The 13,362-nt window shown below is 37.1% G+C and overlaps 1 protein-coding gene across 8 annotated transcripts in view; it reads right to left on the reverse strand.

Moving 5' to 3' along the window:
* The window catches only part of SMARCA1 (SWI/SNF related, matrix associated, actin dependent regulator of chromatin, subfamily a, member 1), a 69,233-nt gene that overhangs the window by 39,035 nt on the left and 16,836 nt on the right, over positions 1–13,362 (reverse strand). For 6 of the 8 annotated variants that reach the window (XM_029241398.1, XM_029241400.1, XM_029241402.1 and 3 more), the window contains 7 exons: positions 10,055–10,164; positions 8,331–8,557; positions 7,100–7,221; positions 4,294–4,329; positions 3,222–3,374; positions 807–939; positions 73–221 (listed from right to left, as the gene is read on the reverse strand). In XM_029241398.1, coding sequence (XP_029097231.1) covers positions 73–221; positions 807–939; positions 3,222–3,374; positions 4,294–4,329; positions 7,100–7,221; positions 8,331–8,557; positions 10,055–10,164 — 930 coding nt within the window. The remainder of the gene's footprint in view (positions 1–72; positions 222–806; positions 940–3,221; positions 3,375–4,293; positions 4,330–7,099; positions 7,222–8,330; positions 8,558–10,054; positions 10,165–13,362) is intronic. The other 2 variants (XM_029241399.1, XM_029241403.1) reach the window with 1 other exon arrangement.

Genomic DNA, 13,362 nt, shown 5'->3' on the forward strand with positions numbered 1-13,362 from the left:
TACAATAATCATGCTGAAATAAACTGATGTTAAAGCAATCCATCATGAAAACAAAATGCCATTTTAACTAACCTTCTTTTCCCCTCTTTCCAGAAGAGTTGTAATGTCTTCATCTGTCAGCTCACTTTCTTTAGAAGCAAAAACATGGGTGGCTCCATGACGTATCATTTGTAACATTTCCTCTTTTGCCATCTTGTTAGACTGCTGGTCAATAAGTCTTCCTGATAATAAAAATAAAAGTTGTATATATTCAATGATATTCCAGAGAAAGCATAGCGTATTAGTTCTAATCAGAAACTACTACATTTAAACATAAGTAAAACTTTAGTGAGCTTTAAAGTAATTTTTTAAATGAACAACCCTGCAAGTTTTTCTTCTACCATACCTTCTATTTCAATATGAATTTCCTTCTATAAAATTCAGTTAAAACATAGAAGGACAGAAACATTTTTTCATGTTCAAACTTCATTTCTCAGATCAAATTGTTCTGTATGAAAAGGCACCCTCTAATACATGTTTTAAAATTCTTATACCAAACATTTTATCTGCTAAATAATACCAAGTACTTCAAAAGACATGCCACTGACATTCAGCTATAAGCTAGTGATGTTCAAGTACCTACTCCATATACTGAATGCCAGGTTTCAAAATAGGCAGATTTAAATTAGCATTTTTTTTTAATTTGACTTTTTTCTTTTACTAAGTTTGCAGATTTGGGTCAACTTTCATTAAAAGTAGTCTCCTCTGAAGAAAACTGCACGTGTTTTTCAAAAAAAGCACCTAATTCAGTTTACACGTATAAATACCTTGTTGTATGACAATTGAGTCAAGTCTCAGTTTTATCTCAGCTCTTTCAACAATCCTTTCTTCAACGGTGTTGTCGGTGATGAGACGAAATACACGTACTGGCTTCTTCTGACCGATACGATGTGCCCGATCCTAAGTAGAAAAAAATCCTAATATAAGACATTGGGTATTCTGGATAAAATGTATGGTATATAGCCAGCTTATGCTATAAAATTCTGAAAATAAAAATTAGTTCCTGATCTCTCTAGACCTGCCATTTTTGAAACGAGGGTAAAGAATATTAAGAATATCTAGAGACCCCTGGGAACACAGAAATCTGCAAATATTCTGCCGTACCATTAATGGAAATTTCCAGAAGGACAACAGACAAAACCCCTTTAAGATGAGGACTAAAGAGAGCTGAAAGCTTCTGGATTAAGTTACTAAGTAACTTTAAGCCATTAAATACAAACATCTTCCACACTAGCAAGGAGTTTTTTAAGTGAGGGGCAAATTAGTTAATAAGGGTTGCTTTGGTGGCAAAAGTCAGCTTTCTGTCATCAGCAAGCAGTTCTTTCTGTTTACTGAGGCAATTCAGGGATCTGTAGTAAAGGGTAATAAAAATTAATGGGCTATTAATACCCTTACTGTATGGTCTTGAACTGGTCCTATAGTTTACAGTTGGTAAAGGTGTGACAGGTGGCAAGTTCTGATAACATATAAACAGCTAGGGGGAGTGTTTTTGTTTTTGTTTTAAACATCTTTATTGGAGTATAATTGCTTTACAATGGTGTGTTAGTTTCTGCTTTATAACAAAGTGAATCAGTTATACATATGTCCCCATATCTCTTCCCTATTGCATCTCCCTCCCTCCCACCCTCCCTATCCCACCCCTCTAGATGGTCACAAAGCACCGAGCTGATCTCCCTGTGCTATGCGGCTGCTTCCCACTAGCTATCTATTTTACGTTTGGTAGTGTATATATGTCCATGCCACTCTCTCACTTTGTCCCAGCTTCCCCTTCCCCTTCCCCATATCCTCAAGTCCATTCTCTAGTAGGTCTGTGTCTTTATTCCCATCTTGCCCCTAGGTTCTTCATGACTTTTTTTTTTTTTTTTTTTTTTAGCAGCCACTATGGAGAACAGTATGGAGGTTCCTTAAAAAACTAAAAAGAGAACTACCATACGACCCAGCAATCCCACTACTGGGCATATACCCTGAGAAAACCATAATTCAAAAAGAGTCATGTACCAAAATGTTCATTGCAGGGGGGAGTGTCTTTAAAACACAAGAAGCTGCCAGGGCAAATAGGTGAAGGGAGGAGGCTGGTTGAGAAAAAAAAAATCAAAGAAACAGGGTTCAAAACAGCCCTTGTACTAAATATAAAAACACTAGAGCCAGTAACAGTTTCAACACAGCACACTGAGAGAGAATGCAACACCCCTACACATATTTACATTTCAAACTCAAATCAGTAAATCGTGAAAGATCAGCTATCCTCTAACACTTTTAAGGAAATAAAGTGTCACCAGTAAGTTTTCCAGTTCAGTAACACTGTAACTTACTGGGGCTTACTCCAACTTAGTCACATCAAACATGCAGTTTGGTACCTAAAGCAGTAACAATTATGCCAAAGCATGTGGATTTCAAAATGTCCCGATGGTCAATATTTTCAATTCTCTATTATAAAAGAAAAGGGACGACTTCTAAGCTCTGCCTCATTGGCATATGACTTTAATCGTTTCCAAAGACAGTCAGTTGTCCCATAAATTCCTGGGATTTTGAATGCATAGCTATGTTTTATCTTTTTACCTCTGAAATTATATATATATCTCAAAACTTGAGTCACAGTGACTCAAGTTGTAGCTCTAGTTCAATAAATGATACCATGATGAAAGGTGAGAAAAGCTCCCTGAATCTTTTTTAAACATAGAGTAGTTTCTGATGGTGTCCTTAGGTAGCAAATGTTTTCCTGGAATATATTCCTTTGTTACCTTTTTACATTCTTGCCCCAATTGTTTTATAACAGAAATTAAAACCCTATCTCTCCCAATTTCAGTGCTAAGGATTTTGATATATTTAGTTGTTAAGGAAATTAATACTGAAAGACTAATTTTTAAACCCTTTTCATTAAAACATATGTATGTGCCCTCTTCAATATTTAGGAGTGGGAAAAAATGACATTTCTATTTCATGATAAAAGCCAAAATCAACACACAAATGCTATAGTTGCGCTTGGGGTGTATTTGTTTTTGTTTTGTTTGTTTTTTGCAATTAGCACAGCAACTTTGTTTTCCAGAAAAATCTATTTTAACAACTACAAAATCCCCCAAAGATTGTTGTTACCCTTTTATCATAAATTACCTTTGTGCTGTATAAATAACAATAGTTTTCTGAGCTAAGGTAAATTTCTGATACCATTAAAGATTACTAACCATAGCTTGTAGATCAACCTGTGGATTCCAGTCTGAGTCATATAGTATAACCACATCAGCACTTGCCAAGTTAATTCCAAGACCTCCAGCCCTGGTACTCAGCATAAAGATGAATTTGCTACTATTAGGAACATTAAAGGCCTCTATTGCTTCCTTTATTTAATTGACAGGAGATGGAAGAAAAAGAGAGAAAAATCAAATTATATTACCAGAGTCCTTAAGAAAGAAATAAACATTTTAACACGCATGCTCAAAACCCCACTTTGTAATATTCTTCCACCTTCAAAGATATTTAAGCATCTATCTATAAACTGTACTATGTGTACAGTAAAAAGTGTATTACATAACGTTCCTAACCTTTAGAAGCTTACATCAATAAAAAGAACAATCACAAAGACAAATTTAACTAAGCAAGTAATCAATCATTTAAATTATTTTAAAATAATAATAGTGAAAATGTTTTAATTGAGTCGGAGCTAAAATATATCTAGGGGGTAAAATGTCAGATATCTCAACTTCATTCCCATTAATTTATGAAGAATTAATAAAGAAGGTATAGAAGACCAACGAAGAGAGATAAAAGTTTAGAAATGGGAATGAGAGCAACAGATAGAGGGGAAGGTAAGTAGATTTATTTCCATATGGTGAAAAGGAGCAAACAGGGAAGTAATGAGGAAAATCAGGAAGGTAATCCAGGGATATTCAGTGAAGAGTCTTAAAAATTAATAGGATGTTAATATCCTTGCTATATAAAGATCTCATACAAATTAATTAGAAAGAAACACTAAGACCGCAATAGAAAAATGAGGAAAAAAAGGACAGTACACAAAAGAACAAGTACGAATGGCTAATAAACACAAGAATAATGTTCAATCTCACTAGTAATCAAATAAATGCAAATTAAAACAACATAATACCATTTTTTAAAGATTAAAAAAATGATATACTCAATGTTGACGAGGGGGCGGTGAGACGGGCACTCTCATACATTGCTGCTGGGAGTGTAAATTGGTACAACCTTTCTGGAAAGCAATTTGGCAATATGCATCAAGAGTCTTAAAAGTGTTCATACCCTTTGACCCAGTAATTCCACTTCTAGGAATTTATCCTAAGGAAATAATCAGAGATGGGCACAAAGATTTATGTATAAGGACTTTTACTTAAGCATTATTTATAATAGTGAAAAATTGGAAACAACCTGAATGATCAACAATAGGGGGATAAATTATTTATTGTATGTCCACAGGATGAAATATTACACTAAAATTATTTTTACAATGATATTTTTTACTGATATAGGAAAGTACAATATAATGTTGAGTAAAAAGTATCAGGATACTGAACTTCATATGTAGTGTATAGAGTATAATATTAATTATTTATATATTATATATGCATAAAAAGATTGGCCAGAAATACTTTTATTCTCAAGATTTCCTTGGCAATCATGTATTACTTTCATAATCGCAAAATACAGGAAGTTCTATTTTTAAGGAATGGAATGGCATGGTCAAAAGTTGCAGACAGAGAAGGTGACTCTGCCGCAGTCCATACAGCATGTAGAGGGGGCAGTATAGAAAGCAGCATGGTGTAGTGAGAGGCAATTTGGTGTAGAGGAAATAGCAAAAACCTGGGCGTGAATCATAACTCTACCATTTATTACACATGTGGTTCTCAGCAAGCATTTAACCTCTCTGAGACACAGTTTCAAGTGGAGAAAATTATGCCAATACTTTACTGGGCTGCTGGGAGAATTCAGCTGGAACTCTAAGTTGCCTAGCTCATAGTCGTTGCTTGACAAATGTTAGTTCCTTTCCCCATAAAAGTGAGGAGCTAGCTGAATTTAGCTGTAGCAATGGAGAAAGGGCAAATCCAGCTGCTATTGAGAAAGAATTGCTTATTAACAGCTCGCAAACAAATCGAGTAAGGAATTAAAGGTAGTCTTCCCCTTCTTACTAGGAAAATAGATGAAATGCTTGTCTGAACAACAACATAATGGGAAGGCAGGACATTTCCAAAACAAAACGAACAGCTCTCACTTTGCTATATCTTTTTTGTTTTAAAGATTCTTTTTTTGATGTGGACCGTTTTTAATGTCTTCATTGAATTTGCTACAATATTGCTTCTATTTTATGTTTTGGATTTTTGGCTGCAAGGCATGTGGGATCTTAGCTCCCTAGCCAGGGATCGAACCCGCACCCCCTGCACTGGAAGGCAAAGTCTCAACCACTGGACCGCCAGGGAAGTCCCTCACTTTGCTATATCTAAAGTCAAAGCATGTGATTCAAAGTCTCTGAAAGGAGAACATTATTTAACATTTTAAGAAACCAGATAATTGGAGCATAATTAGGTAAAGTCCACATTATTCATGAGCAGAGAGATTAGACAGAAATGCAAATTGGCTATTTGAGATCAGAAAGCACCTACTCTTCTGCCTTAGTATCATCTTCATTCCAGGAAGAAGGGCCATCTTGAATGGTACTATGCTTAATGTGGATTTGGAGAAATCCATTCCCAGGAATAAATCAGCAAAAGCCCAATAAAGATTCAAGTTACCATTTCAGAGACGGTAAAAGACTAAAGAGCAGGGAACAGTATAAGCTTTGAAACGTCCTCATTTATAAATATTACCACAACTGTTTTCCCACAGTGGGTAGCAGGGAAACCCTTAATGTGAAAAGGGCCTGTGCTCCTGCTGTGGACACTATCGTACACTATGCCAGGTTTCACTAAGGAGGCACACAAGGGACAGAGTGCCCACTGCAGCTATGGAAGGAGAGGGACACAGGCTGAGAGTCTTTGTGGCCTGAGAAGGGGTCCTAGAGCTGAGAGGTGAAAACGCCTGTGTGCACTTTCATGACCTGTGGGCTATACTGCACTACATAGTACAAAAACTCTGTTCATACATATTATATGCAGTGATCCTCACAACACTGTCAGGAAAACAGAAGCCTACGCATTAATATTACCCTTATAATAAAGAGTCAAAGATACTGAGGCTCAGAGGATTAAATAGCTTGCACGCATAGTGGTGGAGTTGGTGTTAAGTTCAGGTCTTCTGAAACCAAGTTCAATGCATTTTCCACTATACCATGAAATCACGATCTCTGCCCAGAGCATGAGTACAGACTTAAAACAGAGGCCAAAGACAGAGCCCTGAAGGATCACAGAAAAGAGAAGATAAATTAGCAAAGCCCTGTCCCTCAAAAAAAAGAGTGCTTTAAAGGGCTTAAAATACATTAGACCCCTGACATTCATGAGAAATCATCTAAAAATCTTCAAGAATTTCCAAATTACAGAAAACTAGTGGGTGCTAGGCAGGCTTCCTCATTAGCTAAGTGACTCATTCCTGCACACCAACCTTTTAGTACTCCAAAATCCAAGTGCATGATAAGCTCCTACACCTATGTTGTCCCATTTCAGTTGTACAAAATTTCTGTAAGACTGAGATCATTCCCTTTACAAATTACTGTCTCATGAGTCTATGGTTGCTCATAAATTGAAACAATCTCAACTGTTAAGCTCCATGAATGGCGAGGCTCTAATGTAGGAGGCAAATCAAGAAAAGAAAATGACATAGAATCAGGGGTCAAAGAGTAAACTGAGAAACAAGTAGTCAAAAGGCCAGAGACAGCAGTGATTAGAGGAGGTAAGGATGCAATAGATAACTTAGGATGTCTTTGAAAACCTTGGAAAGAATGATTTTTAAAGAGCCAGTGTAATGGAAGTCCAGCTAAAGATCTCAAAGAGAGATGGTAGTGAGAAATTCAATGCACCTAGCTAAAGAAAAGGCCAAAGTTCAAAACTACCTAATGATGAAAAACGTGGCTTAATTGAACTCTGATTTTTCAAGTCTTGTTTTATTTTCTCTTCCTCACCTCCCTTTCTTCATGTGGGGTTTGTCCATCCAGTCGACAATACTCGTAACCACGCCACATACAATAATCCTCCAAAATGTCCAGCAAGCGAGTCATCTGGCTAAAAATGAGAACCCTTGAACCTAAAACATTTCACCAAAAAAAGCAAGTTGTTCATCTTGTGTAAAACTAACTTGAAAGTTACAAAAATAAAAGTAAACATCATATGCAATATAAATATATAGCACATGAACACTCCACTAACCACACACACACACACACACACCTTCAAGGGATACTATACAGAAGTATGCATTTGTTGAGTTACACATTTTTAAGGTCTTCAAAATCCTCCACACGTATTGAGATGATTTTAAATCTTCCCTTACTAGAAATAGAGACACAGATGTAGAGAACAAACGTCCGGACACCAAGAGGGAGGAAGTGGTGGGTTGAATTGGGAGATTGAGATCGACATATATACACTAATATGTATAAAACAGATAACTAATAAGAACCTTCTGTATAAAAAAATAAATAAAATTTAAATGATAAAAAATAAAGTAAAATAAATTTTAAAAATAATAAATAAATAAAATAAAATTTGCCTTTACTCCATCCTGAGGATGTTTCTAGTCTCTCATCCTCAGTAGATACACCCTCATGCTGCTTCCAAGCTTCTCTTCCTAACATACAAGTCTGATCACATCACTGTCCACAGCCAAATGTTCTATGACCACCCCCACCACCTTCAAAATAGTCCAAACTCCTTAAATCATAGTGTAAAAGGTCTTTTGTAATGGCCCCATCCATCTTCCCAGACTCATCCACTGCCACTCTACCCAAATACCACAAGCTCTACATTCCCTTCTTTCACACCTCTGCTTCACTGAAGATGTGGAACACCCTTCCCTTCCTTTTTCTCATGGTTTACTCCTACACATTCTCCCGTGCTCACCTCAAACATCATCTTTGTGAAGACTTCCCCAACTCCCAATCTCTCAGCATATCACAGCACTATCACAGTGACCTGCAACTATTCCTCCTCACTGTACTGTGAGCATCTACAAGGCAAGGACTGTTGTCTTGTGCATCTTTGTGTACCCAGCCCATAGGACAATTCCTGACAAACAGTAAATACTCAACAATGTGTGCTGAACAAGTGAATGAATGAATGACAAATGATTATGCAAAATGTTATTCATATACAATATTAAGTTACTTCACATTAATTTGAAGATTTGTAACTCACCCTGTTCCTTGAGTTTGGCCAACAGTTTATCAAGAACTACCATTTTACCACTGTTGCTAACAATGTGCTCATCAGTGGTATACGGTGGACCAGGTTCAGCACCATCAAACAGGTAAGGGTGATTACAACACTTTCGAAGCTGCATCAGAATGTTTAAGAGCCGCATCTTGTCCATTTTGCCAGCAGAGTTTAGAACATCAATATCTTTCATCAGGATTTTTGTATACCTAAAATTTTAAACTATAATTAATCATCAACTATTATAAAGGCTTAATGCCATCAAGAAATGTCCCTTTGGAAAAAAATTAATGTCCCTTTGGTGAACTGCTTAGATTCCTATTTAAAGAAAAACAAAAATATTTGATTTGAGACTAAATTTGATCAGCAAAACCAAAAAATAGTGACAATCTGAATATTTTAACTTGTATGTTGCCTGTAAACCTATTTCCTCCTGCTTTATCCATTGCTAAAAATTGCCATCAGCTGATAACAATTCAGACAACTACATCTGATAATTATTAATATTTAATAACTACAATATTTGCTGAAAGTTGGTATCTGGCTTTTACTTGTTTGAGTTAAAAACAATTGCAATTTTTTATACCTGTCTTCATAGGTCATTTTTTTCTGATCCTATAAACATTTTTATTGTCTTTTCTAGACCTTCACCCAGGAGAAAACAGACCTACATATCCACCTGGACAGTAATAATATTTAATTATAACGACGGCCAACTTGTACTGAGTGCAAGTGCCAGGTATATGAATCATCTTGTTAAATCTTTACAACTCCAAGATAAGTACTAGGGTCACTGCCATTTTACAGATGGAAATTCAGGCAGCTAAAAGAAGTGAAACAATTTATTCAGAGCCACAGAAAGGGACAAAGCGAGGGTTTGATCTTAACGTCTGAGTCCAGAGAAATATACTCTTTACCACTCCTCTATACTGGCTTCAATAATAGAGAAGTCACTGTATATTATAAATTATCTAATTTTATTTATATAAGCAACACTTTGCTTCTCTTAGTAGCATTATTACATTACTAACATGTTTAATTTTATGTTTAAGTTTATGATTCCTTGTGACTCCTCTTGTCAATTTCCTGCTCTGCTTGTATTTATCAATACAAGCTTGCTTTTTCATTGATGGAAAAAGCAAGAATAACTAACAAATGTGCCGGTGACATTATCCCCTTTAACCCTAACATCCTTATAAGCTAAGTATTATTACCCCCATTTTACAGAAGGGAAACTGAGATTACATAACTTGTCCAAGCTAAGTAGCTATTAAGAGGCAAAGCACTGACTCAAACACAGGTCTATAGACTCCAAGGCCCACGCTCTTTCCTAAAGGTTAAATAAAATACTCATCAATTTTGTATTAAAATATCTGAACTACTTAACTTGGCATTTAAACATAAAAATGTAATTTTTGAACTAAAGGCACAACTGAACCACTACAAAGCTTTTTTTTTTTTTTCCCGGTACGCGGGCCTCTCACTGCTGTGGCCTCTCCCGTTGCAGAGCACAGGCTCCGGACACGCAGGCTCAGCGGCCATGGCTCACGGACCCAGCCGCTCCGCGGCATGTGGGATCTTCCCAGACTGGGGCACGAACCCGTGTCCCCTGCATCGGCAGGCGGACTCTCAACCACTGCGCCACCAGGGAAGCCCACAAAGCTAATTTTTAATAAATAAATTCTAATGGAAATATAATAGCTCACCATTCTCGCTGCATTTTACTCAATCCCAAGTAAATCTTGATTTCCTTTTTAGGAGGCAGGCTCTTCTCTACATCAGTTTTTATACGTCGTAACAAAAATGGTTTTAAAACCTAAAAAGTGAGAGTTTTTATAAAAGTTTATAAAACATTCAATATTATAAACCATTTATTTCATTGACAACACCCTAATGTGAAATTTACTTCCCACTGTATAATCTGAAAAACACTACCAACACCAGTTGCCAACTTTCTTGGTAAAAAAGAACCAAGTAATGGCCCATTACAGACTCAGAATAGGGGACCTAAATTAGACATTCATGATTTGATGGCAGAAAAGACATTAAAAATTAAGACAGTAAGATTATTGACTATTGAAAAAGTACAAAATATACTTTTTTTAAAAATCTGCTGTCATACAATATTTTTAAACCTGAGAGGAAATCTGAAGTCAGAGTATGGATCCAAGAGTCTCTAAAAGTGAAACAAAAATTCAAGCCATTTAAAAATGGTTAACTATATGAATGAGGAGAAAATGGTTCAATGTTAAGGAAGATACGAATGAAAAGAGAAAAAACATGAAACAATCAGTGTATACCTACAAGGCAAATTCTATCACAAGAAAAAAAAAAATCTCTAGAGCACCTGCAATGTGCCAAATACTACACCATGAACTTGACAGAGTATTAAATCCTTACAATAAATCTTTGAGGGAAAGGCAATTATTTCAATTTTAGTAATGTCACCGAAGTCACCTTGCTAGTAAGTGGTAGAAGCAGAAATCAAACCCAGATCAGGCCGATTCTACATCCAGCTCAGTCCCTGATTAGCTGTTGTGAGCTGGGCAAGTTCTTTTAACTTTTCCAAGCCTGTTTCCTCATCCATTCATCCAAAACATATAGATTTATGGTATATGTGTATGCCAAGCATTTTTAAATGGGGATAAAGATACCTAGTTTCAAGGCTTCTGTGACAATTTGTGGTAGTACATGTGTAGAGCTTAACCACAGTAGACATCGGTAAACTGTGGCTATTATTACTAGAGATCCATGGGAGGTAAGGAAAAGGGAAGTGTAAACGAAGACTTCTGGTTTCCTGCTTGGGCCTCTTAAATTTGTCTAAGTGGCATTTTTAAGAGTTTCAACTGACTGTGAGACATTTAGGCAGAAGACTCAGAAGGCAGTGGGATATGTAAGTCTAGAGCTTAGGAGAGAGACAAGGAGAGAGAAATTTGGGAGTTATAAGTATAGAGGTGGTAGCTGAAACTATGGGAGTGAACCCCCAGGGAGAGCACATTATGAAAAAGGAAGCCAAAGACAAAGCCCTACGAAACACTAAACTTTCAGGGACAGAGAAAGAAAAGACCACGGTTGGGACTGAAAAGAATAGCCAAAGAGGTAAGAGAAAATTCATCCCATACCCCAGACACTAAACAGAAAGCTCTTAAAGCAGGAGTGGTTAGCGGTACTAAATATTACAGAGACGCTAGGGCACTGACCAAAAGGTATACCCTGAACTAAGTAACTGAAATCACAAACACTTGTGAGGTAAGTTTCAATTGTATTTAATGGATAAACTCTAGTGGTCAATGGATTCAGGAGTGAATAGGACCCACCAGAGACAGAGTAAACATTCCCCAGAGTTGACCAAGTTCGTGCTATCAGAGGCCCAGCTGTACTACAACTTGTGTTACAAGATTCTTGGAAGATTTGTCTTCTACTCCTCTGCATTCTTACAATAAATTCCCTATTACATAAGGTCATTTGTTTCTGGACTTGTTCTGTTTAACTCTAAATAAATATTTACATAAAGCATGATGACTGTTGGGGCTTCAAGTCAATAAATGTTTAATGAGCAGTTACTCTGGACCAGGCACACAGGGCACAATGTGGTGGAAAATAGACAGGGTCTCTGCCACATCAAGTTTACATTTTTCCAGGGTAGGGGGAGAGAGGGAGAAGTGGACAATACATGGGTTTTTTTTTTTTTTTTAGTATTATCTGTAAAGAGAGATTGAGACTCTTGTTAAAAACAGCAGACAAAAAATAGCAAATGCGTCTATACCCACTTCCTCACAAAACTCCACTAAGCCAATTAAAATTATAGGTGTACATTTTAAAAAAGAGTGAATAGGGACTTCCCTGGAGGTCCAGTGGTTGAGACACCACGCTTCCAGTGCAGGGGGCAGAGGTTTGATCACTGGTCGAGAACTAATATCCCACATGCTGCATGGTGCGGCCAAAAAAAAAAAAAGAGCAAATAGGAGATTTGGTGGTGGAGATAGAGGGGATAAACTAAACTTTCAAATAGCTTAGCCATCAAGGTAATAAACCAGAATCACAGCTCGAGAAGGACAAAGTGTTGAGGGAGTACTGTTCTGTGTATGTGAGGTGGGGGCATCTAAGTGTGGGTTAGGATTTAATAAGGGAGATAACTGAGCATATTTACCTGTTGAAGGAAAAGAGCCAACATGGAAGGAGAGGTAGAAAATTCAGTCAATAAAAAGGATAAATCAAGGGGAAAAGTCCATAAGGAAACAGGAAAAGATGAGATCCAGGGTTCACGTTGGAACAATTAGCCATTGCTGGGAGAAAGAAGACCTTTTCCACTCAAACAGAGGTAACACAGATGCAGATATCCTTGGAAGATGGATATCCTTGAAGGAGTTCCTACCTAATGTCTTCTATTTTCTCTTTGAGAAAGGAATGATGGTACTTGCTGAGAAAGGAGAAGGGCAGGGAACACCTGGGTTAGAGGTCTTGGGGAGACTGGGGAAAGTCTGAAATAGCTGTTCTAGGAAATGAGAAAGAATGCTGAAGAAGGCCATGTTGAAGGATCACCAACATCATCAAATCCCAGCTTACGTTAGGGAACATGAAACTGTAGTGGCTCCAACCTCTACAGTGGGTGTAATCTTCTTTATCAGTGTTGAGCAGCCCCAGTACAGAGCAGGTCACTCTGCTAGTAAGTGGTAGAAGCAGAATTCAAACCCATAGGACAGAGACACGGTTACATAATTCCAGTTTAGGGCTTTTAGGGCAGAAATGGCAGATCTAGAGAGCAAGGGAGTTTGAGATATTGGCAAAAAAAAAAAGGTGGTTCAAGTGATAGAACATGGGCTCATTGCTGGATACAGAAAATGTAACAGAAATGGTCTGACAGATGGGGGTAAAGCAGGGGTCCAGGCACTGGATATCTCTGTGAGATAATGGGACAGATACAAATGGAGTAATATGAGTGAAAGAGAAGGATACAAGAAGCTGTTAACGAAGAAGGGAAAACTGGTGTTCAATGAATGTGAGGGGGTCACCT

The sequence above is a fragment of the Monodon monoceros genome, unplaced genomic scaffold, assembly GCF_005190385.1.
Source record: "Monodon monoceros isolate NGI ecotype Baffin Bay Population unplaced genomic scaffold, NGI_Narwhal_1 Super_Scaffold_22, whole genome shotgun sequence".
Taxonomy (NCBI): domain Eukaryota; kingdom Metazoa; phylum Chordata; class Mammalia; order Artiodactyla; family Monodontidae; genus Monodon; species Monodon monoceros.